Source organism: Anomalospiza imberbis, chromosome 17 (assembly GCF_031753505.1).
Source record: "Anomalospiza imberbis isolate Cuckoo-Finch-1a 21T00152 chromosome 17, ASM3175350v1, whole genome shotgun sequence".
Classification (NCBI taxonomy): Eukaryota; Metazoa; Chordata; class Aves; order Passeriformes; family Viduidae; genus Anomalospiza; species Anomalospiza imberbis.
Window position 1 is genome coordinate 8,485,034 of NC_089697.1, and position 23,487 is coordinate 8,508,520.

At 46.6% G+C, this 23,487-nt stretch overlaps 1 protein-coding gene across 1 annotated transcript in view; it reads left to right on the forward strand.

The window, feature by feature from the left end:
- LOC137484206 (peroxidasin homolog) overlaps positions 1-23,487 on the forward strand; it is a 45,703-nt gene that overhangs the window by 12,937 nt on the left and 9,279 nt on the right. The window contains exons 3-14 of the mRNA XM_068207881.1: positions 6,538-6,609; positions 6,854-6,925; positions 9,288-9,359; positions 10,865-10,936; positions 12,466-12,635; positions 14,711-14,828; positions 16,357-16,526; positions 16,999-17,271; positions 17,436-17,552; positions 19,664-19,822; positions 21,630-21,742; positions 22,992-23,148. Of these exons, the coding sequence (XP_068063982.1) occupies positions 6,538-6,609; positions 6,854-6,925; positions 9,288-9,359; positions 10,865-10,936; positions 12,466-12,635; positions 14,711-14,828; positions 16,357-16,526; positions 16,999-17,271; positions 17,436-17,552; positions 19,664-19,822; positions 21,630-21,742; positions 22,992-23,148 (1,565 nt within the window). The remainder of the gene's footprint in view (positions 1-6,537; positions 6,610-6,853; positions 6,926-9,287; positions 9,360-10,864; positions 10,937-12,465; positions 12,636-14,710; positions 14,829-16,356; positions 16,527-16,998; positions 17,272-17,435; positions 17,553-19,663; positions 19,823-21,629; positions 21,743-22,991; positions 23,149-23,487) is intronic.

Below are 23,487 nucleotides of genomic sequence, written 5' to 3' on the forward strand. Positions count from 1 at the left end.
CGATCTGAAGTCCCTGATCCTGAGAAGGTGGCAGAGCTGAAGGAAGGCAAACCTGGGCAATAAGGCATTCAGTCAACACTAAGTAGTTGTAGGAAAAGTGGGATTACAGCAGGACTTTATTACTGAGACCTGCTGAAGTGTTATCTTTGAAAAATCAGCATTTGCCAGAGATCCTTCTACTCTGTGTGTGGGGCTGAGTGGCCAAGCCATGAGTGCAGGATGCTCCAGAGTACCCTGGCTGTGGCCCAGGACACGTGGTCATCAAATGGACTGGTCAAAAACTTTATTGGCACTGATGCTGTTCATCCAGAACAGCCCAGGTTAGTCTCTCAAACAGCATAGTGTGGTACTTAGTTGCCAAAAATAATAGAGAAGAAAGGATGCTTTGGATGGATTTCTGTCATTTGAGATAGAGAGAAACGAGAGAACACTATCGAGAGAGATAACAGAGTCCATGTCTGTAGGGTTTTGTCTTATCACAAAGCTCTGCTGAGGCCTCTTGATCTCCAGCCCTGCTCTTCCACCCCTGGAGCTCTCCTGAGTGGAGGAAACAAAGGGTTCCAGATGATGTCATCTCAGTGTGATGCAGGCAGATGTTTGGCAGCAGCTCCCAGGACCACCAGGCGAGTTTCAGCAGAGCCCTGGGGAAAAGGAGGATGCTGGCAGGGCTCCACTGGGAGAGAGGCTCCACCCAACCTGCTGAGCTTTGTAAGGGGACCCAGTTCCTGCCCTGCCAGCACCTTGGACTGGGCAGGACTCTGACCCATGCAGGACTTTTGCTTCTGTCTTCTGACTCCTCCACTCTGTGCAGAGGTAGATCCAGTTAGAGCCTGAGTGAGGGGGAAGGACCTGTCTTTCTCTAACACTGTTTGTGCTCCACAAATGTCTCCAGTTCTTTTTCCTTTTTGTCTCCACACTCTCCTGGACAGAGACCTCAAGGACAGCAAGTCCATGAACAGACGTTAGAGGGAATAGGCAGGAATGCACCCCTGACATCCCTGAGCTCATGATTTGGGATGCCAGGGCAGTAAGAACAGTGTGTTTTCACAGATGGTGTGCAGACACTCCTGCTGTCCCTAAACAGGGTCCTATGGCCATTGTCAGAGCTGGAATACTGGACCAGGTGAAACACTGCTCTAACAAAATACTGCATTTTTATATTTGGATTCTGAAAATCAACCTGATTTGCCAAGGAAACTTTTCCATTTAGATAGTACTTCTTATGGTTAGCTGTATTTCCTGGTCTGGCCAGCAGGCTGGAACACTCAGTTATTCTCACACTTGTAGTAGTTAACTCCCACAGCTGAAGAGTTTGATAACTGACTGAGAGAACATTGGACCTCGCACTTCTGAAGCAAATTTCTCTCCAGGAACTTTGGTTTGTCCAATTCCCACATTAACTGACAAGAGCTGAAGAATTTGCTGATGTTTCTTAGATGGTAAATTTTGCCTGAGGACTTAGATAGCTTTTCAAGTGATAAAGAGAATAAATCCTTTAAAATCCCTGAGAGGCTTCCTGGGAAAATTTGTCCAGAAAATTTGAAGTGAGAGGTTTGGAGGCTGGAATAGCTCAGTTTCCACGTGCAGAGCTCTGAGCTTGCAGCTTTCTGCCATTGAATTTAAATAAATCTTTCATAAGCAAATAAATGTTTTTTAAAGAGCTTTTTCCACTAATGGCAGAGGAAAAGCAACAGATTCTGGTGAAGCTTCTGTTCTCCGTCTCCTTTAGGGCAGGGTGGCTGTTCTGTGTCCAAGTTTGACAGTTTATAAACCACCCTGAAAAGGAAACCTTTGTAGCCTGGATGCAGGGAAATGGGTTGAGATCCTGACAGGAGAGGAGCCTGTGTGGATGTCCAGTGGGGCTGTTCAACAGTTCAAACCCTCCCCTGGCTCCTCTCTGCTTTCCTCTGGTGTGGGGGATTTGATAAATCACAGAGCACTACTTGAGCATTAAAAACAGGAGCTTTGTTTGTGGAAGAGTCACAGTCACTGTTTGCTTCCAGCTGGGCACTCCTGGTGCAGCACCACAGGTAATGAGCAGCTATCCTAAATCCTGCACCCCTGGGAATTTCCTGTGGCTGTGTGCAGGTGAAGAAGTTCTCTTGGGCTGAACATCTCAGACTTGTAAGATTTCCTCATTCCCTTCTGGTGGCTCTGTTCCCATCTGTGCAGATGGTGCTGGGTATTTTTAAAGTCTTAATATGTCCCCTTGGTAAAAAAAAAAAAAAAAAGTGAGGCAAAACCCCCTCTTGTATGCCATCCACACCTCCCCAGCTCCAGGACAGCTGTTTTGCTGCAGTTTGCCATCACTTGCTGCAAGGCTGAAGCCAGCATTAGCTCAGAGCAGGTGCTGGGCTGTGGGAGAGAGAGGAAATGCTGTGAGCCCGTGGTGAGGCACAGCCTCTCACTGCTTTCCAGTTTCTGCTCCTTTAGGTCATTTCTGGGTGGGGATGGGTGATGACACCCCTGTGATTCCCACAGGAGTCAGCACTGGCCTGTCACCCCCTTTGGTTCACTGCTGTATTCTCAAACCACAGCCAAAGGGCTGCTGCTCCTTGGGTCTCTCCAGCACCACCCATAGAAATGTCCAACCCAGGGACCAAAGTTTCTTTGCATCCCCAGTGGGTATTTTGGTATTCCTGAGGCAAGAGCACCCTAGAGAGCAGGGACTCTGTGGAGACCACATTGCTTGTGCCTCTGCCTGGCCCTTTGCCCTGTCACTGCTCAGACATATTTCTCTTTCTGCTCAGGTGAGAGCAAAACACTTGTGGTGAGCCCTGCAGCTCTGCTTTACATGCTACTGGTGAAGAGTCTCAGAGTGAACAGAGCAGCAGTGTGGAGTTTCTGTCTTTTACTCTATAGTAACTCTTGAGAGAATGTGTTCCTGCCAGCAAGGAGGGGATGTCAGAGCCTGCTTGGATCTCAAAATAAAAGTTTTTCCCTTAAATATAGGAAATAACTATTCCAGATCATTCTGTCAACAAGGGGGAATGTGTGGTTGAACATAAAACTCAATTTTTCTCCCCATCTCAATACACTGTGTGATGATTTCTTTTAATGGCATGAGGAAAAATAATAGCTGTTTTGTCACAATGGCTGTAGCATGTGGATTGTCAGATGAAAGGAGGAAAGAGAACATGGTTTGGGTCTGAATTCTGTCCTGTCACATCATTTAATGCATTCTTCAAAACAGAAAACCACTCATTTAATGCAACTTAAGCCTCTGCCTGGCAACCTGGAGAGAGGGTGGGGAAGGAGAAAGGAGAAGCAGTCAGCACATAAAACCTAGAGGAAACTGAATGTAAAATGTTCTCTTGGTGAATCTGGGCCAGATCTCATGGTGCTTGTATATCTCAAACGTCCCAGAAGGGTTTTGCAGGAATAAAACCTGTGTGATTGAGTTCTCCTACTCATGTGGAGTCCAGTTCCTGGGGCATGAAGGGGAGTGCCCCATCCTATTGCCAGGAAACATGCTTCTGATACTTTTAATTTAGCCTGTTTTGCTACAGGGTGTGGTTAAGATAATGAGAGTGATAATGATCTTCCCAGCCTCTTGTCTGCTAGAGCATTTATTCCCAGCAGATGTGGGGTCCCATCTTTCAGCCCTCCAAGGGCAGCAGGAATTTGGGCATTTTTGTTATGGATGGCAGCTGGAACCAATAGCCAGGCCATGCCAGGACTTTGCACACTTCTCTGCCTGGGTGAATTGTACAGGAGTCAAGGAGCAGACAGCTGTGCAGGAGCCATCCAAACTCTTTCTAGGAGCCAGCTGTGCTGCCTTGTCCATGGATTTCTCTGAAAGCAGCATTTTGGAATAAGTGGGCTATTATGGACTTCATCATTATCTCACTTTCGAGTGGTTTCCAGGGCTTATCCTTCCATTACAATGGGGAATCCTGAGACAGGAAGCAGAGATGGCTTCTTCCATGCACTTTTTATTCTTAAATCAGGCAATGAACAGATTTTTAAGTATCAGACGATGAGATAAGAGCCCTGTGTGCTGCTTGCCATCTGAACTTCCAGGATTCATCTTGTTTGGCTGGGTCAGTGATTACACTCCCTTGAACTGTACAGAATAGCCAAGACAACAAAACAGACTGGGATAATGCTTTTAAATAGCCCCAAAACACAGCCAGACAACATAATGGAATTTGAAATCCCAGTGGAGATCAGTCCTGGTCTGAACTCTGAGCATCAGAGATAACACTTGGCAAAGGGCTCCAGACCATGCTGTGCGTGGGGCTGCTCAGGCTGTTGGTGTGACCCTGCTCATGTGGTTGCTGTCACCTGTCACCTGGGAGGCAAAAGGCCAATGCCAGGTGTGTGACAGGTGCTCACATCCATGGGAATGACGTCGGTGCTGGCACCCCTCTGTCAGCCCACTGTGTGCTCAGAAGTGGGGCCAAGGCTCAGATAACAGAGAAGGAGCTGCCTTGTCCTGCTCTGGCCAGAGATGAAAGCTGATGGGGCAGGGAGGGAAGCACGGCTGGTGCCTGGCTTGTCTTTGTCCTGCGGGCAAATAGACAAAAGCCCTCTCCCACAGTGTTCCCAGGCGGTCATTTCCAGCCCTTAGGTGTTCAGCCATCAAATAAACTTTTGGGTTGATGCTCAGGGACTGTATTTCCACTCAGCATAGCTGGCTGTCAAAGCAGGATTGTGTGTTCCAAGGACTTGACATCATTTTTGCATCCTTAAGAGTGAGCCGGGGCTGTTTGACCTCAGCTGTGTGTATGGAGCCATTGCTTCCAGCTGTGCAGGAGCTTTCCAGCCTTAACCTCTTCAGGCTGCCTGTGCCCAGCCCTGGGATGTGCAGCCTGGCAGTGGCACCCACACCCGTGGTATCAGGGCAGCTAATCCAGGGAGGATAGTCAAAGCTAGGGTAATGAGGTTTTTTGCAGCCCCTCATTGCCTGACTTACCAAGTTGTTTGCTCTTGAGTTTCTCACATGCTTTTTCTGACTCTCAGTGTAATTCTCCACCTGAGAAAAAGCTGGTGGAAAGCTGGTGTGGCTCAGGTGCCTGGAGAGAACTTGTAAAGCTGCCATCACAGGTGTGTGCTTCTGACATCTTTTATCTCTTCTGTCATCCCTGAGGTGTTTGATTTCACCTCCATCTTATTTTCCCACAAGTTTTTGCCATTTATCTCCATCTCTTTGTCTTTTCTCTCCATCCTTTACCTGCACAAACTGTTTTTGGCCAGGAAAAGACCTTGGCTTTTAATGAGAGAGGCTGGCTGCTCTTTTTTGTCCAGAAGAGTGGAGCAGAAGATTCGGTTTTGCTGCTGGGAAAGTGCTGAACTGTCTTCTCACCTGCTGCCTGGTGGCAGATCTTTCCTGAGGAGCAGAGCTGTGGCAAAAATCAACTTGTAAAATGCACATCCAGTGCATGTATTGAATGTGACCCAACCTAGTACAGTCTGGCTGCTTGCACAGGGAATTGCTTTGTCCTACAACACCTGAAAAAGAAATCTTTGCAGTACACAGTCACTGATTCCTTCTCTGCCCACAACTCCATTTAGGAATTTTTAAAATTAGTGGTGGCTGGTGAAATCCTTGCTCTGGGCTATTCAGCTCTAGAAGCTCCACCAGCTCTGAGCTTTGCCAGACCTGAACATCAGTGGAACCCACAGCGAGAGACCCACGGGAGTGCGGCCGGGCAGCCACGAGGAACAGCTAAACTTTGTGTATTAGGGAGCTATTTATAAGTGATTTATTGTGTTTTCTCCGTGTTGGGCTTGGCAGGGGCTGCAGCAGAGCTCTGCAGGGCTGAGCTGTGTGGTTACACTGCTGCACAGCGTGGCTCTTGCAGGCTTGGGCTGTTTCTGGTCGCTGGCACTGGCCATCAGTTGCACACATAGTCATGGCAACTGCACACACAAGTGTCACACAGCTTTCCAGTGCCATGTGGCCCAGAGGTTTTGTATTAAAACCTGGCACAAAGCTCCTGAGATTGAAAGGGGTTGTCTCTGAGCAGCCTCAGGAGTCAAAGTTGAATTTATTTCTTTCTTATTTGCGGGTATCAGTTACAAAGTGATTAGAGCAAAGCTATTAGCATTTTATGGCTCCTATAACTCCACTGGGAACTGGTGTTTTAAACTGCATTTGTACTTCTAAAAACTGGCTCTGCACTCCCCTGCTCACTTGTTGAACACAACCAGGCACCTCCAAAACCATCGTGGTTGTACAAGAGTGGCAGCAATGATTTAATACCTCACTCCCCACTGCTTCTTTCTGCCTCTCTCCCATCCCGTCATCCCTTTCCTGGTGAAATTGTCACTTTGGGATGAAAATTGTGGCAAAAGGTAAGGAAAATACTTTGAACACTGCAATATTGGAAGTATTGTCCCCTCTGGGTGAGAAACCTTCACACTGTCTTGGCTGGTGTGAGGACCCAGACTTTGACTGGCTAACCTCATTAAATCTTAATTTCTGTGACCCCTGGGCTCAGAATTTTTCAGTGGGCATCCAAGAACAGAAATGCCACAAATCTCGCATGTCCTGACTTCACTAGCTGTGTTTTTCTTTCTTAATTTGAACAGGCTGCTGAACAATAACCAGATAAAACAAATTGTGAGAAGATCCTTTGAAGATCTGGAGAACCTGAAATACCTGTGAGTTGGTGGCTCAGTAATTTCTTGACCTCTTCAAAAATCTAACAACCCACTTTTAATATCTGCCAGTCAAGGATGTACTGTGTGTGTTTGGAGTTCAGTGTCAGAGGTGTAAAACATTGCCCTTGAATCCAGGCTGCAAGTTCTGCTTTGGGTTGAGGGTCATTGCTGATTCCTGTGACTTTTTAGAACACAACTGCTGATCATTTCACCTAATGTTGTTTCCTTTCTCTCCTTTTGAAAGCTACCTTTATAAAAATGAAATTCAGAGCATCCAGCAACATGCCTTCCACGGGCTCCGTTCCCTGGAGCAGCTGTAAGTACAGATGAGCCGTGTTTGCACGCTGTGCTCCCAGGCTTGGAGAGCAGCAGGCACTTAGCGAGGGGTAGGATGAAGCTTTTGCTCTTTTCTCATCCAGATTTGCCAGGCTACACTGGGTTCATTTGAAAACAGCTGTTCTGAGTATTGGTTTTGGTTAGCTGGTGCTGAAGTCTCTTCCTACCGATGTTCCATGTTTCCTCCTGCCCGCAGTCCTCTGGAATGTAGGAAGAACCCAGCTGTACTTCTGATGGCCTTTATTTCCAAGGACCTTATGAGGGAGGAGAGAGGGGTCTGCAGAGGGCTGGGAGCAGAAGGCTCTGCTGGGTTTGTGTCTGGGGATTCCTTGAACAGAGATTCAGATCTGGTCCTTCACTTAAATTGAGAGTGCTGGTTGGGTTTCTCTCTCATCCAAAGCTCTGCTGGGAATGGATGGATGAAGTTCAAGCTGGGAGCTGGGGCAGCTGAGTATTCCTGGGAGCTACCAGGATGGTGGTGCTCCCATGCTGCAAAGCATCTGGAAATTTCAGAGGGGGGAAGATGATGGATCCAAACAAACACAGTAATGACCTTCCCTCAAGCTGTGTGGCACTCTGTGCTGAATCTGGGATGGAGGGAGCCTCGTGTGTTTTCCTGGCAGCTGGAGTCCAGCTCCAACAGTCCCCATTTGCTCCCCTTCTGTGTACAGCAAAACTCTGCTGTTTATTCAAAGTTTTGGGTTTTGACTCTTAGTGCACCACTCTTGAGGTGAGATGGGCAGACTGAGGTCTGACTCTTCTGGAGTACCTTCCTAAACTGGGATTGGATTTTTCTTACTGGTGGAGAGAGTGTGAGCTTGGATATTTGAATCGTAGATATGTGGAATGGTTTGGCTTGGAAGAGATCTTAGAGCTCATTTCATTCCAACCCCTGCCATGGGCAGGAACACCTTCCACTATCCCAGGTTGCTCCCAGGCCCATCCAACCTGGCTTTGGACACTTCCAGGCTGGGGCAGGCACAGTTTTTCTGGGCACCCTGTTCCAGGGCCTCAACACCCTCACAGGGAAGAATTCCTTCCTAATGATTTATTCTTCCTAAATAATTGAAATACAGGAATTACTTGTATCATTGGAGAGCAGGGACCAAAGGTAAGGCTGGTCTCATTCCTGAATTGTTCCCAGACGCAGCATTTATAGGGCTGGAGTGTAACCAAGGATTTTGCTGTAAAAGGAATGGGATCCAGCTTGTTCTCCAGATTGACAGCACAAGAGGACAGAGCATAATAGGAAGATTCAGGCAATCCTAACAATAGGTGTGCCACCAAGCTTGTGTACAATGTGGTTTTTTTGTCAGCCAACTCAGCAAGGATGCCTGGGAGAAAATTTAGGAAGCTGAAACTGGCTCTAAGCTAAGCTTAGAGAGCTGATGCTGCCCACAGGGATATTTCAGCAGTGAGCATTCCAGACCTGATGTCACGAATAAAAGAAAAAAAAAAAACAAAACCAACAAACCCACAAAACCAACAAACAACCCGCTGAAAGTCCCATCTGTTTTCAATCTCAGGCAGGCTTAACTCCAGAAGAAATAGCTTTGCTCAAATCCTACCCCGTTTTCCTGTCCCCACAAGCCAGCTTTTCAAGAAAAAGTATAACCCGAGTGATGGACAGGATCAGATGCTTTCCTCAAGGTCCAGAGCAATCTCAGCAGGCATCTGAGAGTGATTAGAGCACGTCCCTGTGTTCCCCACTGTGACCCTCCAGTGCAGAATCTGAGTCACCCTCTCAGATACTGGACCATTTATCATGAATCCTTCCATTACAAATCAAACAGCCATGTGGAGGCTTAGGCAATTATTTCTCAATGCAGTCAGCTACAATAGCAGAATGAGTATTTGTAGATCTGTGATTAATCTGTGTCTGCTGTGAAATTTATGCCTGTGTAAAATAAAGGGGAACAGTTTAGGCAATTTGGGGACTGTAAAAAATCCATCTGAAGGCCAGGAATGTGTCAGTTGTGCCAGTGAATGTCACAGCTCATGGCAACACGGCAAGTCAGGTATTGTGGTGAGTTACTCTGCAGGCACTGTCTTTCTTTTCTTGATGGCAAGGGGTGACCTGGGACAGGCAGGAGGAGCCCTAGGCCTCTGGAGTGGCAGATCACACTTTGGATTTCAGTGGAACTAAAATATTAGTCTGTATTAGCAGAAAAGCCATGTTGGCTACTGTGTTTGCCTGTGGAAAATGGAGACACTAACATGGATTCTGGCTTCTCAGCACCTGCCCTGAGATGAGTGGTGACCAGCTGGGGGACATGGTGGGTTGATCTGGGAAGATCTTCTGTCTCTGAAATTGCAATCTGTATGTGATTTCTGTGTCACAGGTACCTGCATTTCAACAACCTGGAAAGTCTGGAACTGGAGACTTTTAGTGACCTGCCTAAACTTGAAAGGCTGTGAGTAAAGATGGGATATTTCTTGGGACTATGAGGGTGAGGAGAAGGGGAAAACCCCTTTTATTTAGTGTAGCAGCTTCAGTAGCATGGAGTGTGGTCTCCAAAATGCAAAAAGAAACTTCTTTAAAGAAAGAGATTTTACATAATTGCCGAGTAGGAGGGTGACTGAGGATGTGAAGGGAATTTCCCATTTTATGTTATGTTCAGGTTTCCATCTAAATAGGAGTAAATCTGCAAAAAGTCCTACAGCTGGTCAAGCCAAGTGAAATTTTACTCTGAGCATAAGGTCAGCAATGTTAGTCACTGTTGGGCAGAGTGAGCTAAAAAAAAGGGGGTGGAAAAGGGATAGAGTCAGAAGAAAGTCTAACAAGAAAAACACCCATCCTTCTTGAAAGCAGTAAGGAAATGTAGTCTCCTGCTCCCCAGGATTGCTTCTAGCAGTAATGGAGCCACCAGCACAACAGTCCATGTGTGGGTTCCCACTCCATGGAGAAACCAGCAGTCTTTTCTGGGCTCTGTGGAAATGTGCCTTATATCCATACATGCCAAAGAAATAAAATTGTGGGATCCCACACCCTTAGGAAAATTCAGACCTGGACCAGTACATGGCTGATCTCAGTCACTGTATTGGATCCAACTAAAATTCTGGATTTAAATTTTAAAGGAAGGTTTTTCAGCCTCCAAGCTGGGCAGCCAGGCTGGACTCTGGTGCACACATGTGTGTGCAGACATTTGCACTCGAGCTGTGCTGCTTTTGTGTTCTCTCCTGTTCCCCCACCTACCAAAATTGCTTCATCTCTTTTATCAATAGTCTCTTATGAGTTTTAGATGTAACCAACACAAGTAAATTCCCCCACCATTATGGGAGTTAATTATCCTCTCTTGGTCTCCACAAAGATTGTGCATTTTAGTGCTGTCAGGATTTCTCCCTAAGAACTGGAGAGTTTTATGTGTGTGCTAAGATACTGGAAGTGAGAATTTGCCTCATTTTTGTTCAAAAAGAAGCCCAGTTTAGGTGGCTGTTGTCTGAATTAGATTTGTTCATGGATTTGGGCTAATAACTACATGGAATCTAAGGCAGGAGTTGTCTAACATCAATAGCTACCCTTGTGGAATTGTCACGCCATCTGCACGGGGGAAGGAAAAGGTCCCTTCTAAACTGGAGCTGACCCAGGCCCAGAAAACAGAGGGTGGGTCCAGTCTGAGGGGATTTTGTGTCCTTTCTCCTCCCCGTGCAGAGAAACTGGAAGGGTCCATTTTAAACCTGTTCCATCACATCCTGAGTCACTGTTTCCAGCCCACACCCGCTCTCGGCTTTGGCAAATTACGTCACACCCACCAAGGGATGCAATCCCTCCAGCTCATGGAAACAAACATGGAATTTAAAAACTGAGCTCTGTTTTGATGAGTGGCCTTTGCATTTAAAGTGAGTTGTGAGCTGGGGCGTTATCATCCTCACAGTGCAAATACTGAATCATGTTTTGGCATGGCTTCTCCCACTGCAGATTCTTGCACAACAACAAGATTTCCAGGATTCATCCGGGGACATTCTCTCAACTGGAATCCCTCAAGCGGCTGTAAGTAAAAAATATTGCCTGCAAAGAGAACTTGTTTATCTTCAATCAGATTGGCAGGACCTGAGGAAGAATGTGCCTGGTTTGCAAAGCTTTTAGTTGTTGCACTTCTAAGGCCACTGCTAAGTTTATAAAACAGTTTTGGTTGGACCTGAAAGCTTATTTAAGCAGTTAGAAGTTTCTTTATGCTAGTGTCTAATTATAATCAGCTTACAGCTTAATAATGCCACAGGAATGAACGTTCCTGGAAAGTCTTCACAACAGTTTGAACCCATAAAACATCCTTGAAAAATGTAGAAAGTCCAGGTCATGGATATGACCTTGAACATGTCTGTAGATCAGTATCTAAGATGCTTAGAAAAATCATAGTCATAAAAGAAAAGGCTGGTTTTCTAGATTGAAATTAGTCAAAGGAGTGCCAAGGGGCATGATTTCCTTTCCATGCAGGAATTCCCCAGGGTGCCATTCCCACATAACCTGTCTGTCTCTTAAGCTTACTTCTTTCTTGCTTTGCTTTTATGATCTCTGGAAATAAGTTCTACGATGTGTTTTGGAGGAAAAAAATGCAGAAGGTAAAGAATTTTGGTGTTCTGCCATGATTTTCAAGTACAAAAAAGTAATGTATTTCTCACTGCTGCCCTCAGTGATTTCTGCAAGCAGGTAAAATGCTTCACATCTCTTTAACAGGGAATATCTTGTGAAATGCTATCTGTAGGTGCCAGAGAAAAAGATGGGATGTCTATAAAATACTCAGTCATGGCCCTGTGTGAAATCTCACATTCTCAAATATGTGACCTTGAAAGTGTTAGAATTTTCTTCCTTTCATTTAGTTTGTTTGTTTGCTTGGTTTTGGATGCCTGTGCTGGTTTTGAAAACCATGACAATGGCCCAGGCCCATCGACTGCAAAACTGTCAGTGGGGAAGGAGGCACAAACTAATCCCCCTGTAGTCCTCATTTATCCTCATGGCTAGCACTGCTCCTAGGAATGAGGTCAGTGCAGGGAAGAAGCTGAGGGCACTGGGAGGTCACTGGAGCTCCATTCGCTGTGGTTCAGGCTTGTGTTGCAGTAATAAAAGTTCTTCCAGTTGTGTAGAAATGCTGCAAGCCCTCACGGCTGGTTACAGGAAGGCTCTGATTCCATCCACACGTAAATAAATGGGAAGGGTTTTTTGGAGTTAAAAGAGAAAAGCTGCAACAGAGGCAGTTCTCAAAGAATTCAGTAAAGGTTGAAATCTCCATCCCGGGGTAAAATCCAACATTTCAGTGTCTCAAGTAGTCCAAAACTGCATAATCCAGTTTGAATGAATCATTTCTATTTGAAACTGGAATGGTTGGTGGTAGCTTTTCAATTAAATCTTTCTAATTGGTCAAACATCCTAGCTAACCATCATGGCAATGAGATGTCTCAAATTTTCACCTGGGATACAATCAAATGCAGGGCAAACCACCCAGGTGACCCATCACTCTGGAGAAGGAGGCAGCACAGCATCTGGAGGCTGGGCACTCAGCTGCCTTTTCCTGGCTGTTGCAGGCGGCTGGACTCCAACTCCCTGTTCTGCGACTGTGACCTGCTGTGGCTGGCAGAGCTGCTGAAGCAATATGCAGAGCAGGGCAGCATCCAGAGCGCTGCCACCTGCGAGGCTCCGCGGGAGCTGCACGGCCGCTCCATCGCCACCCTGACCGCCCAGGAGTTCAACTGTGGTGAGCGAGGTCACCCCCCTCCATCGGCCACCCTCAGCCCCTGGAGCTGGGCTTTGCTCTGGGAATTGCTTCCTCCAGCCCTTTTCTTCCCTCTGCCCTCTGCTGACATCCTGATTTCTCCCTCCTTCGCTGCTGAAATGGGAAAATCCCAGTGGGGCTGCAGGAGGAAGCTGATATTCCATGGGGTGTTGGAGGCAGCTCTCCTTTTGGCTGCTGGGTGTTGCCTTGGCTTTTTGCATAGAGTAGGGCTGCTAAAGGATTGCTGCTCCAGTGGCTAAGCCAGGAACCAGAGGAAATACCCCACATTAGGCTGAACAGAAGGGAACACTGGGAGAGCTGCAGTGGCAAGAAACACAACTGGAAACCTGAGGGGAGCATTGTGGATATGGAGCTGAATGCTGTGTTTGACTGTGGTGTAACTGATGGATTTTGTTAGGCAGTGATGCTTTAAATATAGAATTTTAAATCAGACTTTGTTCCAAAAAATCTGAAAATTTGTTATTTCATATAGAAAAAGACAAATCTCTGATTTTTAAGTGGAGGTAAGATAAAACTCCGATTTTTAATTGAAGGTTGGCACAAACATTGGCTGTAGTTCCATGGTGCTTTGCTGCTGGTAGAGTCAGTTTGGGAAATTCCCACCCACATGGGCTGGCTGTTAGCTCCCCCCCTTGGATATGTCAATCCAGATGTGCATGGCTCTGCTGTGAGCCAAATGTCTGAGCTCAGCTGGATTTTGAAGAGCTCTCCACTGAATTTAGTTTTCTCTTATGACTTCATTATTAAAAAAATAAAAAATTGACCATTTCACAGATTAATTCAGGGCACAGCCATGTAAAGATTTGAGTTGGCACAAACAGGTCTGTGACCTCGAGGGAAGGGGGGATACAAAGGGCCTAGGGAAAGCAGCTGGGGACACATGGAGTGGCTGTGCCACACAGCAAGCTGTCCCCAACACACTCCCAGTGCCACAGTACAGCTGTTAGTGCAAATTTGTTCTGGTTTAGGCATGGAAACACAGTGGGGTGTCTGTCAAATTACCAGGGCACCTGGTGGGAAGATTTTGCTGGCATTTGGCTTTCACTCTGGTGGTGTGCCAGCTGGGAAGACAAATGATACAGAGTTCAGCACAGAGCTCTACCCATGCAGGTGGCTGATATTTGAGTCAGTCTGAAAGCTGCTGGTACCATTAACCCATGGCTTTGAGCAGCTGTGAGCCACAGGGTCAAATCTGCCCTGGGTCAGTGTTTTGTACTGTGGGGCTGGGTTGGGTTTGAGCTGCGCCGGATTTGCTTTTGGGGTTTTTTTCTGAGCCATTAACTTGTGGTCTGAGGGGTGAGGACACTGCCCTTCCATTGGAGGAGGTGACAGATTCTCAATTTTAGGAATAATCCAGCTGGTTTTACTGGATTACTGGTGAACATGCAGATTGTGAAAAGGATAAGCTTTTTGAATCAAGCTCAAGCACTCCAGGGCTTGTCTATAAATTCCTCCCTATTTCAGCACATCCTTTCAATGTTTAACTTGCTTGGTGCTTGAATACATCTCAAAGTGAAGAACACAGTGAAAGGCTTGGCTGGATAGGGACAGGATGATGAATTAAGCCATAATGAATAAAATCCTGTTGGGAAGGAAGTGGTGTGGTTTGCAGGGAGCTGGCTTTGTGTTCAGGTGGAGCAGAAAGCTGCAGGCTGCCAAGGGCAGAAAAACAACCCAAGTGAGGATGCTACTGACTTCTTTGCTTCTTTGGGGGGAGACTGGTACCAGCTCCTTAATGAACCACTGTATAGCCAGGACTGTGGGAAATGATCCACTGCCCAACTACTGGGAATAGGCACAGCAGCAATTCCCCAGGGCCTTTGAGTGAATAATGATGCCATTCCTCTGTGATATTTGCAGGTGTTAGTGAGTTTTGGGGTGGTTCTGAGCGGATGCTGCTGTCCCTGGGGCTGTGCCTGGTGCCTGTTTCTTGGGGCATTGCAGGATGGGTGTTGTGTGCCCCACCATACCCCAGCTGGGCTGCAGGTAGTTTTGTGCTGCTTTGGACAGGCTTGTGTTCAAATGATGTTTTGCAGAGAGGCCACGAATAACCTCAGAACCCCAGGACGTCGACGTGCTGTTGGGAAACACAGTTTATTTCACCTGCAGGGCAGAAGGCAACCCAAAGCCTGCCATTATTTGGCTGCACAACAAGTAAGTCACATACAAGGAGCCCTGGGGTGGCAAAGGCTTTCAAGCACTGAGCTCTTCGGTGCCTGCCTGTAATTACAAAAGTTGTTTCACACAATGGTAAAAACAAAAACAAAAGCAAAAAAAAAAGAAAAAGAAGAAAATAGAATTTTTTTCATGAGTTATATTTACCTTCTTTTTAACAGCATTCTCTGGTGACCATGTAATCCAAGTGGTGTTTTCATCTGCATTTGAAATATTTCATCTGTATTTGTAATGGATTCCAAGAGCTTATAACTTTCCTATAAACATATTCTGCAGGCTGCAAGCAGTTGTCTTTTGATCAGGAAAAAAATAAAATTAGAGTTCCATGTTGCTCTCAGCCACCATTCTTGCCATTTGTTAACTGCTGCAATGCTTCTCACTAAAGGCTGATTGTGCTAGGTATGAGGTTTCTTTCCAAAGGGAAAAATTGCTGTGCTCCACTGAAGGACAGAATTTGCAAATTCGTGTATAGGTTATGTCCTAGATGCCAGAGTGTTCTGGGAAATGCTGCACAGTAAAATATTCTGCACCCACTGTGGAAGTGAAGCTGCTTTGCTGCTCTATGAGCTTCTTGTCTGGTGAAGCCTGAGCAGGGCTCGGTTATTAATAAAAAATGATCAATGTGTGCTTCTTCAGCAAGCCCCTCACCAGGCAGAGTTTCAGCCCAGAGCAAAAGTTTATGGCTGAGTTAAGTCCCTTTGGAAGGAAGGTTTTGTTAGGGAAATGCTGGCAGGCTCCCAAAGACAGCATTGTAAGAAGGATAATGATAATAAATGTTCAACAAACGAGATATGGCCGGAGTGAGGAGACACCAGGGGAATTAAATAAATGCCCAGCAAGCAGATTAGATTGCATAGTGGGTTCAGCCTTTGTCCTAGGGGGAGAGGGGTCCCTTCTTCCCTTTCCATCATCTGCAGCCATCCAAGATTCCTTTGTGCTGGGACAAATGGGATGCAGCACTGGGACCTTCTGCCACGGGCTGGGATCCAGGAGTCACAGGTCATTGCAGAGAGAAGGAAGATGTTACACAGCTCTCAGGCTGGGTTGGAGTCCAAGCTGTGTTGGGGTCCCATGGTGACTTCTCAGAGCTTTTTGCTCCTCTCAGGCCTTTGAGCCTCGAGTTTGGATAGCAATGGCTGCCCACCAGAACAGTATTAATTAATTGTTAAATTTGCACTTAGTGAGTAAAGAGAACAGGCTTTCCGGGCCGGGACGCCCTGACAATGGCAGTGATGCTGTGACATGGGAACAGAGTGCTCTCCTCATGTGCTGCAAATGTCCTGTGTAATCAGCGGGGAGAGAAAATGCAACTCACCCAGGGAGCAAATCAGAGCTGGAGCTGCAGTTCAGCACTGTGAATCAGAACTCTTGCTGCAAATTTCATGAAGTCTCAGAATAGCTCCAAGAAACACCATCTTACTGCAATGCAAAACTCCCAGATCCCCCTAGGGGGGACCACCAGTCTTTATTCCTTTCAGATTTTGCCTGTTTGTGGCTGTTTTTTCAGCAATAAGATTGACATGAAAGATGACAACCGCCTGAACCTGTTGCAAGATGGTACCTTGATGATCCAGAACACCAGGGAGTCGGACAAAGGCGTCTACCAGTGCATGGCCAAGAACGTTGCTGGGGAGGTCAAGACACAGGAAGTCGTGCTGCGCTATTTTGGCACCCCATGTAACTGAGCTTTGTGCACCCCTTTATGACCTGGGCAGTTGGGGATGGGAATGGAGCTAAATCAGAGTCAGTTCCAGCTTTGTATGTGCCAAGATGTTCTTGGTGAGCTGGGGGAGAGAGTGGTGACAGCCAAGCGAGGCCTGAGCTTCAGGGACTCCCACTGGAGTGGGAAGAGGGGTACTCAGAGATTGAAGGTAATTTGGGACTGGGGAGGGAGTTTGAAGTTTGGGATGAATTCTGCAGCACCAGGGTGAAGGGGACACAGGCATGGGGATGCTCCAGCATTGGGTGAGTGGGTGTGAGGAGGTGGCAGGAAGATGCTGGGGGCATTGCTCACAGCAAGGATTTGGATGTCAGGGAAGAACCAGAGTGGCTTGCTGGATTCCACTCCCCAGAGTGAGAGTCCAAGCAACTTCTGTCCATCAGTGAGCAGGCAGCAGAGCTGGTTCCTAAAGCTCTCCTTTCCTTCCAGCCAAGCCCACTTTTGTGATTCAGCCACAGAACACCGAAGTACTGGTTGGGGAAAGTGTCACCCTGGAGTGTGGGGTCTCTGGGCACCCCCACCCTCGCATCAGCTGGACCCTTGGCACGGGCTCTCCTCTGCCACAGGATTCCCGTTTCACCATCACCAGCTCTGGAGGACTCTTCATTCAGAACGTCACCTTCTCGGACCAGGGGCAGTACAACTGCAATGCCAGCAACTCCGAGGGGTCCATCCAGGCCACAGCAAGGATCATAGTGCAAGGTGAGGGCTCCCAGCTGATCCTCTGAGGGTTCTGGGACATTTCTGGGACACAGCATTTGGTCAGCAGGCTGTATTTGGGTCTTGTGACTGGTTCTGCTCCCGTGAACTCCCTGAGTCTGCTGCCTGAGTGTTTCCTGCTGCCCAGTCATTGCTTTCACTTCCAGATTCTCCCAGGTTTCTCATCATGCCCACGGATCAGACAGTAACTGAGGGACAAAGTGTGGATTTCCCCTGCTCTGCTGAGGGTCACCCTCCCCCAGTGATTACCTGGACAAGAGCAGGTACTGCCTCACTTGACTTGTGTTTTCTCTCTCCCATGCCATATTCCACGGGGTGAGGGTGGGAACAGCTGAGCTGCTGGTCCAGGGTGGTGGCTTGCAGTGGTGGCAAGGACAAATTTTGACCAGCACAGACCCAGTCCCACTTTCCTAGTGTGCTGTAGATCACCAAGGATGGTGTTAAGCGCTGCGGAAGGAGCATCTGGGGTCTCTGTCACAAGGAAAGAGTGTGATGGTTTTCATCTGCATGAAACCAATGGAAAGCCTTACACTTCTTCCTTCAGTGGCTTCCCACCTCCTCTGAAAAGGCAAGGTCTGGACACTCCCAGTCAGTGGATATCAATCACAGAATTGTTTGAGTGGGAAAAGACCTCTAAGATCATGAATTCCAGCCTTTAACCCAATGCTGCCACATTCACCACTAAACTGTGTCCCTAAATGCCAAAGCTATTTTTTTTTTTGACACTTCTGAGGACGATTTCACCTCTTCCTTTTGCAGTACCACCATGTGCCAGCTCTGTGTCATTGTCCTTGATTTGCTGCCCTTGTGGAGCACGTTGCAGAAGGGCACCTTTCACTGGCACACCTCAGAGTTTTCTCATAGCTTAGGAAAAAAGATTTTGGGACAACAGGTGGTGGTGAACTTTTAAAGTCTCAAATAATTGTTAATGCTGGCTCCACCGAACTGATCTCATCCAACACTTTCTGGGACAGAAGCCAATAATTCTTGGCCCAGAGGTCCTCCAACTTTTCCTTATGCTTCACAAGCCATAATTAATGGTTTAGGGCTGTGGAGAGTTTGTGGGTATTGTGTTCCAGCTTCCACAGCAAAGGCCCTGACATGGAGTTAAGAAGGACCAGCTGAAATTCTGCTCTGCCAGCATGTTCTCCATCTCCTTTAACCTGTTTTCCTCCACTTCTCAGAAAATGTATCTTAGGCACGTGGAAAGGAGCACAGTGAGGTTCATAACTGCTTTGTAACCAGGTTGGCACTCAGCACTCCATAAATATAAAAACAATGAAGCTTTACAGTGCTTTCACATGCTGAAAGCAAGATGAGGGGAGCATTGAGATGAGCATTGCTCATCTCAAAGCCACTTTTGAGAGCGTAGGGGCTTTTGGTACTTGGGATGAATAAGCAGGGGATGAATAAGCAGAGGATGAATAAATGGAGGAAAATGGAGTATATAAAAAAAAAAGTTGCTAGCCTGACAAATTTTGATAATTTTATTTGTGTTTATTAAAGTGTTTAAGTTTTCAGCTTTTGTCCTGAAATAGAGAAAATAATGAAACAACTAATACCAAACCAAAAAATCAGACCAACAAATTTAGAAAGACAATGCCAAATATTTCCATTTATTTGATGAAACAGAGTTTGGATAATTGAAGAGTGATTTGCTATCCATCAAGGGTCAAAAAGTCTTCAGGTTGCACTAAGGAAATACTTAGGAGGAAAGAAAAAGGGTTCCAGCTCTTCCCAGCTGATCAGACAAGACAACTCAGTGTGTAAAGGTGGTATTTCACGGCAACTGATGCTGGGAAGGAAATGAAATGTGTGACTGTCACACAGACCCCTCCAGTGATGGCGATGCCTTCAAAATCTAGAAACAACACAAACACTTTTGAGACAATATTAATACAGGAAGTAATATAAAAGCAGGTCATTAACTGGAGGCATCCAAGTGCAAATATGGCAAATTGCATGCTGAAAATGCCCACGTGTCAAAGCACACGTGACATAGGGCAAATACAGTTTTATAAGTTCAGCAAATTCACAAAATTGACAAGAATCCCCAGTTAGAAACACAGGTAATGAAGTCATTCCCCCTCTTGGTTCAACCCCTTCTGAAGCCTCCCTCATTTCTAGTTTTTATGTCTAATACATGAGAAAGTGTCTTGGGAAGGTGTCTTGTCCTTGATTCCCATAAGAAGCAAGATCAGAACCGGCCCTCAGGAATTTGTTTGTCTAATAGGAAAAGCGCCACAGTTAGGGACCTTTATAACCATCCAACACCAGCCTCCAGAGCCACGAGTAGATACGAAGAACACACAAAAGCAAAAACCATTTTGGCATCAATGGGATGAGGGAATTAACAAGCTGCTTGCTCACCCAGGTGGGCCCTTGCCGAGTGACCGGCGGCACAGCGTGCTGGCCACGGGCACGCTGCGGGTGGGGCGGGTGGCCCTGCACGACCACGGGCAGTACGAGTGCCACGCCATCAGCGCCATCGGCGTCAGGACCCTCCCGGTGCAGCTCTCGGTGACCCCGCGAGGTGAGCTGGGCTGACAGAGGGGTGGTGTTCTGTCGGAGTCCAGGACATCCCTCTGGCTGCCCTGGCTGTCTCGAGACCCCGACAAGGGTCTTGGACCCTGACATGAAGTCAAAAGTGTCTGTGGCTTCGATTTTAGCCTGTGGAAAGGGCTGTCAATTTTGTATGAGGAATTACAAGCCACAAGGGTTTTAATAGTGTGATATTTGAACTAACACAGGATGGAAAAGTAGAATTTGGGGATTTTTAGAGTGGGGTTCAATGGCGTACAAGATGGAGGAATTTGGGCGTGTCCTAGCCTTCTTCTCTTTTCTTCTTGTCCTCCATGCCTTGGTGTGATGGTGGAACTTTTCTATTGGTTTAAGGTAGAGATTCACTGTCTAACGTAGATGATAGGAATTGGTGAATTGTAAACATAGACACGTAGTTTTGAGTATATAATGTGGGAGCCGCCCAGGGCTCGGGGCAGATGGCCATGGTGGACTTCTAGCCAGAGCTCGTCAGGTCAGAGAAAGAATGTTTAGATAAGAAGAAATAAACAACCTTGAAAGCACAATCGGAAGCGTTCCAGGCTCCTACATTTGGCTGCGTTCAGGCTAGGGAAGCAAAGACTCTCTACGATCTCACTTGGGGTCACCCTTACCTTAGGAGCCCCAAGAGAGAAATCCACAGTGTTCATTTGGTTTTGTGGTCAATAACCATGTGAGCAGGCAGGGAGCTGCCCCCTCTCCTATGGGGTGGGGTTTTGCTCTTCCCGGGGAGCAGGCACCCGGCTGCAAGGGCTCCATCAGCTGGTGGGAAATATGGGAGAGGTTTCCCAAGAGCCAAGGTTTGTAAATTGGAATAAGCTGCTGCAGTTTGGGAGTTGTCGTCGAGAAAATTGTTTTGGTAAAGGAAAATTGGATAATTTTCCTTTAAAAACTGGATAATTTGCAAAAAAAAAGTGTATGAATTAAATTCTTACTAATATTTCAATTTTAAAATTTTATGTTTCCTATAGAATTATTAGCAAAATTCTTTTCCAAACAAAACATTCTGCAAAACATAATGCTTCCTTCTAGCAAACATTTAACTCTGGCTCTTGATACATTTGTCTTAAACATTCCCTACCAGGTCATAAGTTCAATCTAAATTTAGGTTTCCTAAAATCAAGACTCTATAAAACACAAGTCACACAGGGATGCTTTTGCTTAATTAAAGCTTTTTTTTTTCCTGAATTTTTTTAAAGCTCTTTATTAATTTTCTTTTTTTTTTCCTTACAAATTATTCTTCTAAATAAGCAAACATCCCTTCTTGTCCACTAATAGGGCAGGGTTTTACTAATGGCAGACTGGAGGGAAGGAAATATTCTAGAAGCATGAAATTAGTGAAGCTTCAAGCACAGCATTCACAGAATATTTTAAGATGAGCAAGATCAATGTAATTACTTAATCTAGCCTGACTAACACTTCGAGAGAGCCTCATCCAATAATTCCTGAAGCAAGTAATGATCCCTGTTTCAGCTGGAGCATCTTTTCTAGAAAGCCTTTGAATTAAGGATTTTAAATGGTGCAACACATTCCTGTGTAATTGCCCCAAGTAGAGATGCAGAGGAGCAGAAAATAATGAACATAAATTACCGAAATTTATGAACAGAGAGCGTGGTAGAGAGACAGAGAGCACAGGGTGAGCTGCTGCTGCCCCTGTGCAGAGCCCTTGCAAGAGCAGCACCTCTGCTTTCCCCATGCTGAGATGTTTTTTCACACACAGATTTCTCTATTTTCCTTGATGCATTTTTCATCCCAGTGACTTTGCCCCCTGTGTTGCACAGTGATCCCGGTGTTCCTTCATCCCCCCCAAGACCTGGTGGCAGAGACAGGCCAGGACGTTTCCATTTCCTGCGCTGCGCAGGGAGACCCTCGGCCCACCATCACCTGGGTCAAGGTACGTGGTGCTTTCACATCACTGGGGAGAGGGACAGCTCCTCTGGGGGAGAATTAAACAACTCTCTCCTTCAACACCTCTCCCAGTTTCATTAGTTTTGCAATACATGTGGATAAAGACCAACATTTCCACTGATTTGGGGTTTTTAAGAGAGCATTGCAGTTTCTCAGGCTCAAAGCCTTGCAGCAAGTTCTTCCTTCCAAAAGAGTCACTTGAAGCCAGTGATATTCCAGGATGTTATAAATACTTGATTGACCATCCCTGGAAGAAAAAAAAAACAAACAAACAAACAAACAAACAAAAAAAAAAAAAAAAAAAAAAAAAAGAAAAAAAAAGGATTTTTTTCCTAAGTAGTTTTTCCTTATATCCAGGATTCCTGCTGATGGTATTGGATGATGCTTGTTGGCTCCAGCTTTGATGGGGCAAAGCCATGATCCCTCAAAATCACACGGCAGCCTGGCTGCTCTTTCCAAGAATTCATTAGATTAAGTTCTTCTGACTTTTTTCCTGCTATTCTGTAGTAGAACACTTGGGACCTTCCTTGTTACCTGCCCTCCCTTTGAGCACAGTCAGGCACAGAAAATGCTTGAGCCACGCTTACCCCACAAAAGTCTGGTGGGAGGTGAACCAGCTTTCTTTCTTTGCATCTTTCTGTGGGCTCAACCATCAGTGGGAGCAGAAGGAAAGGGCCTGAGAGGACAGCAGAGCAGGCTTTAGGTTGTGGCAGTGTAGCAAAAAGATGTTAAGAAGCAGGAGAATTAAAAAAGTAAAACCTCAAATCGCATCTGCCACCAGCCAGGCTGACAGGTCAGGTTTGAGTGATGCTGTCAGAGCCAGCAAAAGCTGGGATCTGCAGATCAAGGCCAGCAAAAATCCATCAGTTTCAGGTTGTCCTAAAACTGAAAACATTGCAGTTTAATTCTGTGCCATGAAACTTCTGTGGGGGCATCAGGGTCTGGGACTTGTTCCAGCCAGCCTGTCTGGGTGGCGTGTCCTGTGGGGTATCCTGTGGGGACAACCTTGGCTGGGCCAGGGGAAGGAGCTGAGCAGGGACCTCCTCACTGCGGGTCCCATCAGGAACAGGTGTCCTTGGGCTTCTCTCTGGTTTCTCTGGAAGAGCAATGCTAACATCTGGTGGCCACATTTGTTCATCACATCCATCCCCGGGTTTGCTGAGCAGGCTGAAGGCTGGGCTGGTGGGAAGCTTCCCTTGCTCTGACACAGCTTCTGTCTTTTGATGGTGCAACAGGAGGGCATCCAGATCACAGAGAGTGGCAAGTTCCACATCAGCCAGGATGGGACCCTCTCCATTCAGGACCTGGGTGTGGCTGACCAGGGCAGATACGAGTGCATAGCAAGGAACCCCTTTGGCTTCACCTCGAGTGCCATGCAGCTCACCATCACTGGTACTGTATCTCCCCCTGAACCTTCTCTGGCTCCCGTGTAAGGACGTGCTGTGCTCTGTTGACAGCTGCACTTTGAGCAGACAATTATGTAAGAAATTATTTCTTCAGCTTCTTTGCAGACAGGTCCTTTGGATCAGATCACCTCATTGTGAAAGCCCACGCACCTCCCAGCTGCCCCTTGGTGTTTGCTCAGCTGAGCTGCAGTTGCGCCCTGCAAAGCCAGAGGTGTTGTCTTAAACCTCCTCCTGCAAGCCCAGCTGTCAGTGTCCATGTAGTTATTGCCTTTGCTGGGAGGGAGAAACTTATTAAAATGTGCCAATGTGCTCACAAATCATCATC